This window comes from Nerophis lumbriciformis, linkage group LG08 (genome assembly GCF_033978685.3).
Source record: "Nerophis lumbriciformis linkage group LG08, RoL_Nlum_v2.1, whole genome shotgun sequence".
In the NCBI taxonomy this organism is placed as follows: domain Eukaryota; kingdom Metazoa; phylum Chordata; class Actinopteri; order Syngnathiformes; family Syngnathidae; genus Nerophis; species Nerophis lumbriciformis.
The window spans coordinates 1,237,289-1,253,457 of NC_084555.2; the positions used below are offsets into that span (position 1 = coordinate 1,237,289).

The 16,169-nt window shown below is 34.5% G+C and overlaps 1 protein-coding gene across 2 annotated transcripts; it reads left to right on the plus strand.

The window, feature by feature from the left end:
* Positions 1–207: 207 nt before the first annotated feature.
* On the plus strand, positions 208–12,590 carry ebi3 (Epstein-Barr virus induced 3). 2 transcript variants are annotated; one of them, XM_072913599.1, is made up of 6 exons: positions 208–464; positions 6,159–6,276; positions 6,428–6,566; positions 11,382–11,499; positions 11,569–11,732; positions 11,818–12,590. In XM_072913599.1, the coding sequence occupies exons 1-6, from the start codon at positions 392–394 to the stop codon at positions 11,971–11,973; spliced, it is 768 nt and encodes a 255-aa protein (XP_072769700.1). In that variant the 5' UTR covers positions 208–391; the 3' UTR covers positions 11,974–12,590. The 2 variants fall into 2 exon arrangements, with proteins under 2 accessions (XP_072769700.1, XP_072769701.1); XM_072913600.1 differs by having other exon boundaries at positions 6,162–6,276.
* The last annotated feature ends 3,579 nt before the right edge of the window (positions 12,591–16,169 follow it).

The window sequence follows — 16,169 nt, forward strand, 5'->3', positions numbered from 1 at the left end:
AAGTCAACAAAAACGCCTAAAACTGCAAAAGTTGTATGGCTTTTAAAATACGATAAAATGGTGTTATCTTTGTTTACGCCTAACCGTCATGTACATGTCAGTGATGTATATTCCTATAGTGTACATACATACTGTATGTAGTTATTATGTTTGGAATGAATGCTGCCATGAAAGACAGAATTAAACATTCTTGCTTGATGACGTGACAAAACTAGCGCTTGTTTCTCTTCGAGGGCTTTTCCTCTGATGCGCCTCATCTTCCTCTTTCACTTTCAGTGTCGCCGCGTCTTAAGAGCAGCTGCCGCTCACACGGCCAACAATCAGCAGCCGCCTCCTTCACTGTGCACCACGGCTTGAGTGTGGAATAGACAGAAGGAGAAGAGCAGCAAAAATGATGCCAAGTGTGTGCTGTTGGACTCTACTGCTCGCTTTGCTGGCTAGTCAGCCTGCAGAAACATCAACTGGTGAGTAGTTTTGATACTTTTTATCTACTTCCAATGCAGCGCTCATATCATTGCCTGAAATGTCAAATATTGTGTGTTTTTTTACAGCAACTGATAGTTCTGTGCTCCTACAATGACATTTTTTGTCACAGCAAAAATATTACACAGAACATATATAATGCACTGCCAAAATGTACCAAAATTGTCGCATAAAAAAAAGGAGAAAAAGTACAAATTGTACACAATTTTCGATTTAAATTTTGGCAATATTTGTATTCTTATCAAAAAAAATTACAAAAAGTTTGTCATATTAATTAATGGTGAAAAAAGTACAAATTGGACAGAAATGTGTATGAAAACATTGGTAAAATATACAAAATAAATACGTGTATTACTTATATTAATTTAAAAAAATTAAAAACACATTGGACAAAAATATGTGCTAAATAATGCTCAAATTGTTACATTTTACACATTAATTAAAAAGTTTGGTTGTTTTTAATTTGACAAAAAAGCTTGCATTAAAGTATTGACAGAAACTGTTACATTTGTCCCTTTAATAAATAGAAGTGTGAAAATATTTTGGACAAAATGTAGTGTAAAATGCTGCCAAAATTGCTATATTTTACTCATGAATAAGGAAAAAAATATATTTTAAAATTTGACAAAGGTTTTGTATTAAAGCATTGTCAGAAACGGTTACATTTGTCACTTAAAAAACAAAAAACAAAGGAAAGAAAACACATTGGGCAACATGTTGTGTAAAATGCTACCAAAATTGATATATTTTACTCATGAATGAGGGGAAAAATATATTTTTTAAATTTGACAAAGGTTGTGTATTAAAGTATTGACAGAAACGGTTATATTTGTCACTCAAATTTAATTAAAAAAAACAAAAACAAAAAAAACACATTGGACAAAATGTTGTGTAAAATGCTGCCAAAATTGCTATATTTTACTCATGAATAAGGAAAAAAATTTTTTTTAAATTTGACAAAGGTTTTGTATTAAAGTAATGACAGAAACTGTTACATTTGTCCCTTTAATAGATAAAAATGGGAAAACATTTTGGACAAAAATTGGATAAGGGAAAAAATACTTTAAAAAATTAAATTTTTATATATTTTTTAAATTTGACAAAGGTTTTGTAGTAAAGTGTTGACAGAAAAAGTTACATTTGTCACTTAAATAAAAAAATTAATAAAAAAGAAGGAAAAAAAAACTGGACAAAATGTTGTGTAAAATGCTGCCAAAATTGCTATATTTTACTCAGGAATAAGGAAAAAAATGTTTTTTTAATTTGACAAAGGTTTTGTATTAAAGTATTGACAGAAATATTTACACATGTCACTTAAATAAAAAATAAATAGAAAAGAAGGGGAAAAAAAACTGGACAAAATGTTGTGTAAATGCTGCCAAAATTGCTATATTTTACTCAGGAATAAGGAAAAAAAATATTTTTTTAATTTGACAAAGGTTTTGTATTAAAGTATTGACAGAAATATTTACATATGTCACTTAAATAAAAAATAAATAGAAAAGAAGGAGAGAAAAAAACTGGACAAAATGTTGTGTAAAATGCTGCCAAAATTGCTATATTTTACTCAGGAATAAGGAAAAAAAATATTTTTTTAATTTGAAAAAGGTTTTGTATTAAAGTATTGACAGAAACAGTTAGATTTGTCACTTAAATAAAAAAAATAAAAACAAGTAAAACACATTGAACAAAATGTTGTGTAAAATGCTGCCAAAAATGTCTATATTTTACTCATGAATAAGGGGGAAAAAATGTTTTTTAATTTGACAAAGGTGTTGTATTAAAGACAGAAACGGTTATATTTGTCACTTAAATTTAATTAAAAAAAAAAAAAAAAAGAACACATTGGACAAAATGTTGTGTAAAATGCTGCCAAAATTGCTATATTTTACTCATAGATAAGGAAACCATTTTTTTTTTTTTTTGGCAAAGGTTTTGTATTAAAGTAATGACAGAAACTTGTCCCTTTAATAAATAAAAATGGGAAATCATTTTGGACAAATTTTGTGTCAAATGCTGACAAAATTGCTACATTTTACTCATGGATAAAGGAAAAAAAAATTTTTTAAATTTGACAAAGGTTTTGTATTAAAGTATTGACAGAAACGGTTACATTTGTCACTTCAATAAAAAACAAAAAACAAAGGAAAGAAAACACATTGGACAAAATGTTGTGTAAAATGCTGCCAAAATTGATATATTTTACTCATGAATAAGAAAAACATTTTTTTTTAATTTGACAAAGGTTTTGTATTAAAGTGTTGACAGAAACGGTTACATTTGTCACTTAAATAAAAAAAATAAAAAAGAAGGGAAAAAAAATGGACAAAATGTTGTGTAAAATGCTGCCAAAATTGCTATATTTTACTCATGAATAAGGAAAAATAAATATATTTTTTAATTTGACCAAGGTTTTGTAATAAAGTATTAACAGAAACGGTTACATTTGTCACTTAAATGAATTTTTTTATTTTTTTATAGTAAAACACATTGCACAAAATGTGTAAAATACTGCCAAAAATTGCTATATTTTGCTCATGAATAAGGAAAAATATATCCATCCATCCATCCATTTTCTACCGCTTATAATTTGACAAAGGTTTTGTATTAAAGTATGAACAGAAACGGTTACATTTGTCACTTAAATAAAATTACAAATTAAAAAAGTAAAACACATTGGACAAAATGTGTAAAATGCTGCCAAAAATTGCTATATTTTAGGGTTAGGGTTAGGGTTAACCTAACCCTAACCCTAACCCTAACCCCAAGCCTTACCTCAACCCTAACCCTAACCCCTAATATTTTACTCATGAATAAGGAAAAAAATGTTTGTTTTTTTAATTTGACAAAGGTTTTGTATTAAAGTAATGACAGAACACGTTACATTTGTCCCTTAAATTATTTAAGGAATCAAATGGACAAAATGGTGCGTTCAAATGCTGCCAGAATCACTATATTTTACACATGAATAAAAATATGAATACAAATATTTAGACTTTTTTTTTTACAAAGCTTTCGTATTAAAGTATTGACAGAAACTGTTACGTTTGTCCCTTTAATAAATACAAATGGGAAAACACATTGGGCAAAATGTTGTGTAAAATGCTCCCAAAATTGCTATATTTTACTCATGGATAAGGAAACCATTTTTTTTTTAAATTTGGCAAAGGTTTTGTATTAAAGTAATGACAGAAACTTGTCCCTTTAATAAATAAAAATGGGAAATCATTTTGGACAAATTTTGTGTCAAATGCTGACAAAATTGCTATATTTTACTCATGGATAAAGGGAAAAAAAATTTTTTTTAATTTGACAAAGGTTTTGTATTAAAGTAATGACAGAAACGGTTACATTTGTCACTTCAATAAAAAACAAAAAACAAAGGAAAGAAAACACATTGGACAAAATGTTGTGTAAAATGCTGCCAAAATTGATATATTTTACTCATGAATAAGAAAAACAATTTTTTTAATTTGACAAAGGTTTTGTATTAAAGTGTTGACAGAAACGGTTACATTTGTCACTTAAATAAAAAAAAATAAAAAAGAAGGGAGAAAAAAATGGACAAAATGTTGTGTAAAATGCTGCCAAAAATTGCTATATTTTACTCATGAATAAGGGAAAAAATATATATTTTTTAATTTGACCAAGGTTTTGTAATAAAGTATTAACAGAAACGGTTACATTTGTCACTTAAATGATTTTTTTTTTTTTATAGTAAAACACATTGCACAAAATGTGTAAAATGCTGCCAAAAATTGCTATATTTTGCTCATGAATAAGGAAAAATACATCCATCCATCCATCCATTTTCTACCGCTTATAATTTGACAAAGGGTTTGTATTAAAGTATGAACAGAAACGGTTACATTTGTCACTTAAATAAAATTAAAAATTAAAAAAGTAAAACACATTGGACAAAATGTGTAAAATGCTGCCAAAAATTGCTATATTTTAGGGTTAGGGTTAGGGTTAGGGTTAACCTAACCCTAACCCTAACCCCAAGCCTTACCCTAACCCTAACCCCTAATATTTTACTCATGAATAAGGAAAAAAATGTTTTTTTTTAATTTGACAAAGGTTTTGTATTAAAGTAATAACAGAACACGTTACATTTGTCCCTTAAATTATTTAAGGAATCAAATGGACAAAATTGTGCGTTCAAATGCTGCCAGAATCACTATATTTTACACATGAATAAAAATATGAATACAAATATTTAGACATTTTATTTTTACAAAACCTTCGTATTAAAGTATTGACAGAAACTGTTACGTTTGTCCCTTTAATAAATACGAATGGGAAAACACATTGGACAAAATGTTGTGTAAAATGCTCCCAAAATTGCTATATTTTACTCATGAATAAGGAAAAATATATATTTTTTTTAATTTGACCAAGGTTTTGTAATAAAGTATTAACAGAAACGGTTACATTTGTCACTTAAATGAATTTTTTTTTTTTTTATAGTAAAACACATTGCACAAAATGTGTAAAATGCTGCCAAAAATTGCTATATTTTGCTCATGAATAAGGAAAAATATATCCATCCATCCATCCATCCATTTTCTACCGCTTATAATTTGACAAAGGTTTTGTATTAAAGTATGAACAGAAACGGTTACATTTGTCACTTAAATAAAATTTAAAATTAAAAAAGTAAAACACATTGGACAAAATGTGTAAAATGCTGCCAAAAATTGCTATATTTTAGGGTTAGGGTTAGGGTTAGGGTTAACCTAACCCTAACCCTAACCCCAAGCCTTACCCTAACCCTAACCCTAACCCTAACCCCTAATATTTTACTCATGAATAAGGAAAAAAATGTTTTTTTTTAATTTGACAAAGGTTTTGTATTAAAGTATTGACAGAAATGGTTACATTTGTCACTTCAATAAAAAACAAAAAACAAAGGAAAGAAAACACATTGGACAAAATGTTGTGTAAAATGCTGCCAAAATTGATATATTTTACTCATGAATAAGAAAAACAATTTTTTTAATTTGACAAAGGTTTTGTATTAAAGTGTTGACAGAAACGGTTACATTTGTCACTTAAATAAAAAAAAATAAAAAAGAAGGGAGAAAAAAATGGACAAAATGTTGTGTAAAATGCTGCCAAAAATTGCTATATTTTACTCATGAATAAGGAAAAAAAAATAATTTTTTAATTTGACCAAGGTTTTGTAATAAAGTATTAACAGAAACGGTTACATTTGTCACTTAAATTATTTAAGGAGTCAAATGGACAAAATTGTGCGTTCAAATGCTGCCAGAATCACTATATTTTACACATGAATAAAAATATGAATACAAATATTTAGACATTTTATTTTTACAAAACCTTCGTATTAAAGTATTGACAGAAACTGTTACGTTTGTCCCTTTAATAAATACGAATGGGAAAACACATTGGACAAAATGTTGTGTAAAATGCTCCCAAAATTGCTATATTTTACTCAAGTAATTTGTGTTGATTCATGAATAAAAAAAAACATTTTGTAGATAGAAATGTTTTAATTATTCTAATTTATTATTCAAAATAAATGCTTTGATAAAACGTAAAAAGTTTTATCCAAAAAAATAAAAAAGTCAAGTCGTTTTACATCCATAATTTATCAGGATGTTGATATGGAATAATAGAAATACTTCCTTGTAATTATAACTTTTTTCCAGTAGCTCCTCCCATCAATCCTACAGTGCAATGCTGGTGTGCCAGTTATCCTAACGTGACCTTTTGCTCCTGGCCTCAACCTGCCGACTCTCAGCCAGTGAATTACACCGCATCTTACATGTCAGTCATCAATATTCATCTTACATGTCAGTCATCAATATTCATCTTCATAAGCATACAATGTGCCTACAACTGTGTGTGTGTGTGTGTGTGTGTGTGTGTGTGTGTGTGTGTGTGTGTGTGTGTGTGTGTGTGTGTGTGTACATTTCAGGGAGAGACACCAGCCGTCAGTCACCAAGCAGTGTCAACTCATCCCCCCCAACTCTTCATCATCATCATCATCATCATCATCATCATCATCATCATCATCATCATCATCATCCTCATCATCATCATCGGGTCATCATCTGGTACCAATTTGACTTTTTTAATTCTATAACAAAAAAAAAAGTTGTTAAAGACACACTAACAATAAGCTGTTCTAATTCAATATGGAGCAATGAAAAATAAATATTGAAATGTTGAACTTACATACGTTTGTCACCTATATAAAAAAAAAAGCGTATTAAAATATAGCAAAAATGCAGTATTTATCGCATCTTTTAAAAGAATACAGTAAAATGTTTGACAAAAAGGTGTATTAAAATGCTGGGGAAAAAAATTATATTTATTTCATCATATTAATTAAGACAAAAATATAAAACAATTTTGGAAAAAAAAAATGTGTATTCACATACTGCCAACATACTGTTTATCACATCAATTAAGAAAATCTTTTTTTTTTTTTAATTCCAAAAATGTGTATTCAAATAAAGCCAACATGCTATATTCATCACAAAAGTGAATTGAAAAAAAAATTATATAAAATATATAAATTATATTATATATATATATATATATATATATATATATATATATATATATATATATATATATATATATCTCAAAGTGCACCTTTGTGCATTCACGCACAGTATAAAATGTTTGGTGGACAAAATGAGACAAACAAAGAGTGGCATAAAACACATCTTTCTGTGGCAGCGTCGGAGAAAGTTGTACAGTCCACACAACTACGGTGAGTTCAAGGGCCGCCGAAATTAGTAGGACAAAACGGTGCACGCCAAATCATCTCATCAGTGAAGCATGTTTAATACAAACAGTGGGGTTTCTAACAATTAGGAAGGTTTGTGTCAGGTTTTGTCCTCCTGCAGAAGTCATGTGAAAACAAAAAAATATCCGCCATCTTATTCCATTTTCATACATTTTTGACAAAGCTCCAGGGAGCCACTCGGGCAGCGCTAAAGAGCCGCACGCGGTTCTGCGACATTAGACAAACATCTGTATGAAATTATTATATTTCTGATATAAAAAAGACAAAAATCCATCCATCCATCCGTGGATGGATTTTTGTCTTTTTTTATATCAGAAATATAATCAAAAAGACAAAAATATGCATTAAAATGCCAAATTATATATAAAAATGAGGTGTGTATACTGTATAAAATACAAAAATACAGTTATTTTTAAAATTGTTGTATTTGTCACATAAATATGGAAGAACAATAGACAGACTGTTGTATTAAAAGACTCCCGAAATTGCTATATTTGTTGTATAAATGAATGTGGAGAAAAGGTCAATATTAAACAAATAATTGGTTAACATTTCCTAATATTAAGGAAAACAGATTGGACAAGAAAATCAGTATCAAAATACTAACTACAAGCAGTAGAAAATGGATGAATGGATAGTAACAATGATATAATAATAATAATAATAATAATAATAATATTTCATGAAATAAGAATGATATAAAATACATTCATTCTATTTTATATTTAAATTCTCCTTTATTTAACCATGTCTCACATTATAATTATAACAAAAAAATTACTTACCACAATAACATAGAAAAACACGCAATAGGTAAAAAATAAAATGTTTCACTAAAAACAAATTAAAAACAAGTCCAGTGCCCAATAGAAGCAGTTCCTCCATCCTTTTAAAATGGCCTGAAATGCAGAGGTGGGACCAAGTCATTGTTTTGCAAGTCACAAGTAAGTCTCAAGTCTTTGCCCTCAAGTCCGAGTCAAGTCCCGAGTCAAGACAGGCAAGCCCCGAGTCAAGTCCAAAGTCAAGACTGGAAAGTCTCAAGTCAAGTCCTAAGTCCTGCATTTTGAGTTTCGAGTCCTTTCAAGTCCTTTTAACCACAGACTAATATATTAACACAGATTGTGTATGCTTTTCAAACTCTGTATTTATTTATTAAAACAAGTGCATTTTAAATTGCAGGAAAGAAAATTGTGCTGACATTGCACTTTATAATAGCACTATTAACCAGTCATTTTAAACATTAACTCATTCCTTTACAGAACAAACACATTGAAAAATAAAGTGCAAATGTACTTATTTGTACAAAAGTGTTAACATTGAAAAAACATGACATATACGTGAACATAACAAAAAAGTTGTACTTTTTATATGTCAGGGCCCTATGCTGCATTGCATTTGCAAAAGACCAAATTAGCCAAGAGTCTGTCAGTCATTTGTGCACGATGGGGGCGTAGTATGATGCCACCATGGCTGAAAACTCGCTCCACTGGAGCACTGGAGGCAGGCACTGCCAAGACTCTCATGGCCACTCGGAACAGTGAAGGAAGAGTCTTCATGTTCAATGCCCAGAACAAAAGGGGGGAGAGAGTTGTTTTGGGTTGGTGCACTACTTGTAAGTGTATCTTGTGTTTTTTATGTTGATTTAATTAAAAAAAGAAAATAAAAAAATTATTTCTTGTGCGGCCCGATACCAATCGATCCACGGACCAGTACCGGGCTGCGGCCCGGTGGTTGGGGACCACTGAGGTAAACAACCAACAGTATGTCAGAAAGCTAGCTAAAACGGTACACATATTCATAATATAGTATACATTTTAACTGACCTTTATTTTACTATTTTTGTCTTTTTTTAGGTGGCTAAAATACGCGGTGCTACTGACCGCCGTCTAACGTTACGTGTGATATATTGACTAACGTAACCCTGCTTAAAAAATCACTGAACAAAAAGTATGAATAAGGTAGTGAACTGCAACAGATTCCCGTGTTTGCAATAACGTTATAACGTTAGCAGTGAGTTTACAGCATCACTGATTTAACTACACAGCAAATAAAAGTCACGTTACTTAGCCAATAAACGTTATCTTACATTCAAAACTTACCCTTCTTTGTGCAACTTCAAAAGCCGGACGAAGTTGGAAGTTGTTGCCTCTCCATCAGTAATTTTCGAACCGCATGTGTTGCATACTGCAAACCGTTTTGTGTTGACCACCTCGTAATTTTTATACCCAAACGAAAATATTTTAGGTATAATTTTTTGTTCACTGGCGTGTGGTTTGGACATGTCTTCTTCGTTGGTTGTCCTGCAATTTGATTGGATGAATGCTGTGTGATGAAAACAAAGTAGATCTAATTTGATTGGCTGTTGTACTGAGAGCACACCAGCTGACACACGCAACGCTGATAGACAAGTACACAATGAAAAATACGGAGCGCTCCCGAATAACTTTTTCATCTTTAGGTTTTGGGGAAAGTAGCAAGTCATGTCAAGTCATGTCAATTCAAAAGGCTCAAGTCCAAGTGAAGTCACAAGTCATTGATGTTAAAGTCTAAGTCGAGTTGCAAGTCTTTTTACATTTTGTCAAGTCGAGTCTAAAGTCATCAAATTCATGACTCGAGTCTGACTCGAGTCCAAGTCATGTGACTCGAGTCCACACCTCTGCTGAAATTCCCCCAAAGTGATGAGTTCAGGTAGCCTCAGATTTATTTGAAATTCATTCCGTAACCATGGAGAAGTATTTTTTTTTTTTTTTTTTTACCAAGACTTGTGTTGGCTCTTGGAACCAACACGCCAAGAAATGTGTGTTTTTTTTATTGTAAAAGAAAATTTTCCAGTGACAAATTTTGTTCATGTGATACTGAAACACTCAATGCACATTTCCCTAAATTAATTTTGACGTATTTCCAGATTTGCACAACAATCCCCTCAAAATATCTGATATATCAATGAAAAGAAAATTGTCTATTATTATTATGAATATGATATCAGTAGTTGTGTATTATTATCATCATCAGGAATCTTAATTAATATTAATGGAAGGATGCAAGCATTAATATATTTTTGAATAACCTAACTATCATTATGTTAGTCAACCACATTACATTTTGTATTGATTATATTATTCAAAATCTATAAAAGGAGATTCAGTTTTAAAATAAAATAAAAAGAAAGACACACAAATTAATGCATGTATATGAATATTATTATTGAACCTTGAAGGATCATTTTCATGTAATACAACCAGAAACCATGAATTAATATTCTCAATAATATAATATCTTCTAATTTCAACACATTTTTGGTCTTGAATTAGATTAAAATATATATAATTTTTTAAATTTACTTTTTTGAAAATTTTTGTATGAATATTAATTCATTCTCTGTCAATGAAAATATGAAAAATTATTTTTGGACGTCATTATTAAATTGTACAAAAAGAAAAAAATGCTTGAATGAATGGGTTTAAAAAAGTAACAAAATTACATAATAACAAAAAAATTAATAAAACATTCTTTAAAAAGAAAATTAAATAATAAGAAAATATATATCACCATATTTGGAGTCTATTTGAAGGAACTCTGTATTATAATACTTTAACATTAATAGAAATAAAGATAATATAAATAAATAAAAATTGAATGCATAAAAAAATAGATATTCTGCTATTAGTAGAACCCAGGCTCTATCTAGTGGTGTACCAAACAATCCCTTACATAAATTAAATACATATATTTCTATTCATCATTTAAGTACACTGTTTTATTTTCCTACATTCAAACATAGTGTTACAGTAGGCAAAAAATATTAAATATCCTTATTGAATAAAACCTTTGCCTTGTTTTTAATGAATACGTAGGCCTCATACGCTACTGTATTTTTTTATTTTATTTTTTTACGCTACTGTATACTAATGTCCGCTATTACGGTGGTACTTGGAGAGCCAAATGTTTTCTGAGCTGGTGAAAAACATTTGAGAACCACTGTTCTGTACTGTACACAAATATACATTCTATATAAATATATACCGTGAATATGTACCGTATATAAAATGAAAGAAAATGTTTTAAAAATTCACATTTCAATGAATTTTTCTTGCTCTTACCCAAACGTGTCCAGCTGTGGCATTGTCCCCTGCGGGAGCTGAAGCTGCTGACGGACTACATCATCAACGTGACCACGCTTTACGAGGGCGGCAGCAGCTCGTCCCTCACCAGCTTCATGCTGGAGGACATCGGTGAGGACAAACATCAACACAACATCAACACAACGTCCACACAACCTGAACAACACCATCCATTTGCAGTCAAACCCGACCCCCCCGTGGACATAAAGGTGTCCCCGCAACACCCCAAGAAGCCTTTATTGGAGTGGTCGGCTCCTCCCACTTGGACGTACCTGGACATCGCCCCCTTGAAGTACTACGTCACGTACAAGTGGGACCACAGGGGCATCGCCAAGTCCGTGGAAGTACGTTTTACCCACAACTCCGCCTTTTTGTCTCCATGAAGTACACTGTTGATATTTTTGGTTTGATTTTTTTTCTCTGATCCAGCTGGGTCCTTTGGAGAACACCAGCATGGAACTGGACCGTCTTACCCCGGGTAGAACTTACCGCTTCCAGGTGTGCGCCAAAGAGCTGCTGGGTCTGGGCCAGCGTAGTCACTGGAGCTCGCCCGTAACAATCACGTTACCCAAGAAAAAACTCTAAAAACCAATTCAAATCCGACTGTGACGTCATTGTCTAATGTGCATAATTGGCCATGACGTATGTGCATGGCATTGTAAAAATGAGAGAGGAATAACGAACAGCGAGTAAAAAAGATGAAAAGCAAACAAATATGTCGCTTATTTTTGTGTTGGTGTTTTTGTCAATGATCTGTGGTCTGGATTATGTTTTTGTTATGTTTTGTTAGTTTTTGGACTCTTTTAGTTCCTGTTTGCGCTCCCTTGTTTGTTTTAGTTTCCATGACGACTTGTGATTTGCGTTCGGGTCACACCTGTCTCTAATCAAGAGAGACTATTATTTAAGCCTGTCGTTGCCAGCTAGTCGGTCTGGCGACATTGTTCCTTTCATGCCATAGTTCATGCTTGTATTCATGCGATTGTTTCATGCTTGTTTTCTGGAGATGCTGATTGTTTCATGCTTTGTTCATGCTGCTCGTTTATTGCCAAGTAAGTTTTATTTATTCATGCCACAGTTAGCAACTTTTTGTTTCATGTCCATAGTTCAGGCTAAGTGTTAGCTTTTGTTTCCTGCATTAAGTTGTGCCTTCGCCTTGTGCACCTTTTTGTTTTCACCTATTTGAGAGTCAAGAATAAATATGTTCCTACCTGCTACCTTTGTCCAGAAAAGTCAGTTTTCATTCCGGGAGAACAATCCTCGCAGTAAGTTGCGTAAACCCCCTAGTTATGACAGAATGTCGCCAGCAATCTGTTTTCTCGCAACGGACATGGAGGAGATGGAGGAAGATACGTGGGAGGTGTTACGTGCCATGGAGCGTCAGGACCTGATGTGGGGTCCTAGCGGCAAGTTGATCCCGATCAGCTCCGTGTGACCCGGGGACGTCGCCAAGTCGCCGAATTGCCGGACGCGCCGGCAGAGACGGAAGCGACTTTTTGTTTCATGTCCATAGTTCAGACTAAGTGTTAGCGTTTGTTTCCTGCGTTAAGTTGTGCCTTCGCCTTGTGCGCCTTTTTGTTTTCACCTATTTTAGAGTCAAGAATAAATATGTTCCTACCTGCTACCTTTGTCCAGAAAAGTCAGTTTTCATTCCGGGAGAACAATCCTCGCAGTAAGTTGCGTAAACCCCCTAGTTATGACAGAATGTCGCCAGCAATCTGTTTTCTCGCAACGGACATGGAGGAGATGGAGGAAGATACGTGGGAGGTGTTACGTGCCATGGAGCGTCAGGACCTGATGTGGGGTCCTAGCGGCAAGTTGATCCCGATCAGCTCCGTGTGACCCGGGGACGTCGCCAAGTCGCCGAATTGCCGGACGCGCCGGCAGAGACGGAAGCGACTTTTTGTTTCATGTCCATAGTTCAGACTAAGTGTTAGCGTTTGTTTCCTGCGTTAAGTTGTGCCTTCGCCTTGTGCGCCTTTTTGTTTTCACCTATTTTAGAGTCAAGAATAAATATGTTCCTACCTGCTACCTTTGTCCAAAAAAGTCAGTTTTCATTCCGGGAGAACAATCCTCGCAGTAAGTTGCGTAAACCCCCTAGTTATGACAGAATGTCGCCAGCAATCTGTTTTCTCGCAACGGACATGGAGGAGATGGAGGAAGATACGTGGGAGGTGTTACGTGCCATGGAGCATCAGGACCTGATGTGGGGTCCTAGCGGCAAGTTGATCCCGATCAGCTCCGTGTGGCCCGGGGACATCGCCACGTCGCCGAATTACCGGACGCGCCGGCAGAGACGGAAGCGACTTTTTGTTTCATGTCCATAGTTCAGACTAAGTGTTAGCGTTTTTCCTGCGTTAAGTTGTGCCTTCGCCTTGTGCGCCTTTTTGTTTTCACCTATTTGAGAGTCAAGAATAAATATGTTCCTACCTGCTACCTTTGTCCAGAAAAGTCAGTTTTCATCCCGGGAGAACAATCCTCGCAGTAAGTTGCGTAAACCCCCTAGTTATGACAGAATGTCGCCAGCAATCTGTTTTCCCGCAACGGACATGAAGGAGATGGAGGAAGATACGTGGGAGGTGTTACGTGCCATGGAGCGTCAGGACCTGATGTGGGGTCCTAGCAGCAAGTTGATCCCGATCAGCTCCGTGTGGCCCGGGGACGTGGCCGCGTCGCCAAATTGCCGGACGCGCCGGCAGAGACGGAAGCAGTCCAAAAGGGCTTCTCCTAGCCGACAGGACGCGTCGCTCCTGCAAGCTCCTCCCTCGGACCGATGCAGGCTGCATCGCTCCTTGATGACGTCACGCCGCCGCCTGCTGATGACGTCATGGACCAGGAAATGTTTTTTCTAAATTCTGTTTCTTTCGACCACGCTGCCCCAAAAGAAGCTACCTCCATGATAAGACATTACCAGAACATGTTTTTGAAAATTAGGTCTAGTCACCTAAGCCAAGCCACCTAAATTTCATGCTCCGCTCCCCAAGACTCAAGCCCCGCCCACGTCACAAAATTGTTCTTTTTGTCCTCCCACACAACCTCAGGTGGGGGATGAAGAAAGACTTTTTGGACAATTTAAAGACAGCAGCACCCGCTGCTCTTTGAGAAGAGAAATACAGGCTTTCATGTCCGGGTCTCCAAAAAGACCAGAAACAGTCGCTCGATTTGTCCTTCGTTTGACAAATTGTATCTAGATGGGTCTGAATACTCACTAAATATAGCTAGGCTGGCAACACCGACACCTCTTGCTTTGTCATCTTATTCTCTGGCAGACCAGGTATCGGTAAATCTATTTGTGGCGGGAAACAATTTACGGATATTGTTGTAAAACCACAGTAATATGCAAACAAATATTATTTGAAACACCAACTGATGCACAGAGGAGTGGTCCATCCTGGGTCCCGACTTGGAACAGCTCGCGCCTTTTCCGTGGAGGCTGATCCGTGGTCACCTGATAACCTCTCTAATGTAGGAAAGTGGGGCAGAGCAAAAAAGAGAGACGGCAGATCAACTGGTCTAAAAAGGGTCTATTTGAAGGCTAGAGTATTCACATGAGTTTTAAATGCTTCTACTGAGGTAGCATCTCTAACTGTTACCGGGAGGGCATTCCATAGTACTGGAGCCCCAATAGAAAACGCTCTAAAGCCTGCAGACTTTTTTTGGACTCTGGGAATCACTAATAAGCCGGAGTTCTTAGAAAGCAGATTTCTGGCCGGGACTTTTGGTAAAATACAATCAGCAAGATAGGATGGAGCTAGACCGTGTAGTATCTTATACGTAAGTAGAAAAACATTAAAGTCGCATCTTAAGTGCACAGGGAGCCAGTGTAGGCGTAATATGATCAAAATAGTGGACAAAATGGGACGTATTTTAGCAATGTTACAGAGATGAAAGAAGGCTGTTTTAGTAACACTCTTAATGTGTGACTTAAACGAGAGAGTTGGCTCGAAGATAATACCGAGATTCTTTAACTCTTTTTAGATCTTTTAAAAATGTTTTTAACCCTTGTGTGGTGTTCGGGTCTGTGGGACCCGTTTTCATTTTTTATTAAAAGAAAAATGATACAATTAATTAATTTTTCAAACTGAGACTCACTGACTTTGGCTCATTTTCTGTGAAGAACATATATCAGAATACATATTTAATGACCACACACCATACACCCCCCCCTATACATTTCTATTACATATAAGATGTCCGGGTCCACTGGACCCGGGGCTAATAGAAGTGTGGAAATTGATGTTCTGCGTACCACACACCCACACACACACACACACACAGCAGGCCTAGACAGGAGGAGGACAGAGTGTAGGTACACAGAACATCAGAGAGTCAATTGTGCGAGAAAATGAGAGCAGACAGTGTTGACAAACAATGTTGCAACCTTGTGTGGGAACCGCAGGTGCAGAAACACAAAAGGAGAATCCCTGTGGGATGCAAAAACTGACAGAGAAATTTTCCATGCAACGTTCATATTGTTGTTACTCAGATGGACCTGTTGCATTTTGTGGCTTTTAATGCCTCACAATCAAACACTTTTATGTTAAAATACTGAACAGATGTTTATTGGGATAAGGTAAACATCTATTCAGTATTTTAACATACAAGTGTTTGATTGTGAGGCATTAAAAGCTACAAAATGCAACGGGTTCATCAGACCCACAAACGCTGGCTGAGTAACAACAATATGAACATTACACAAATGTTATAACCATTAGTGTCATGATCTGTTGCCCGGATCATGTTTTGTTTAAGTTTAGTATTACCTTAGTTGTTGATTTTAGTTC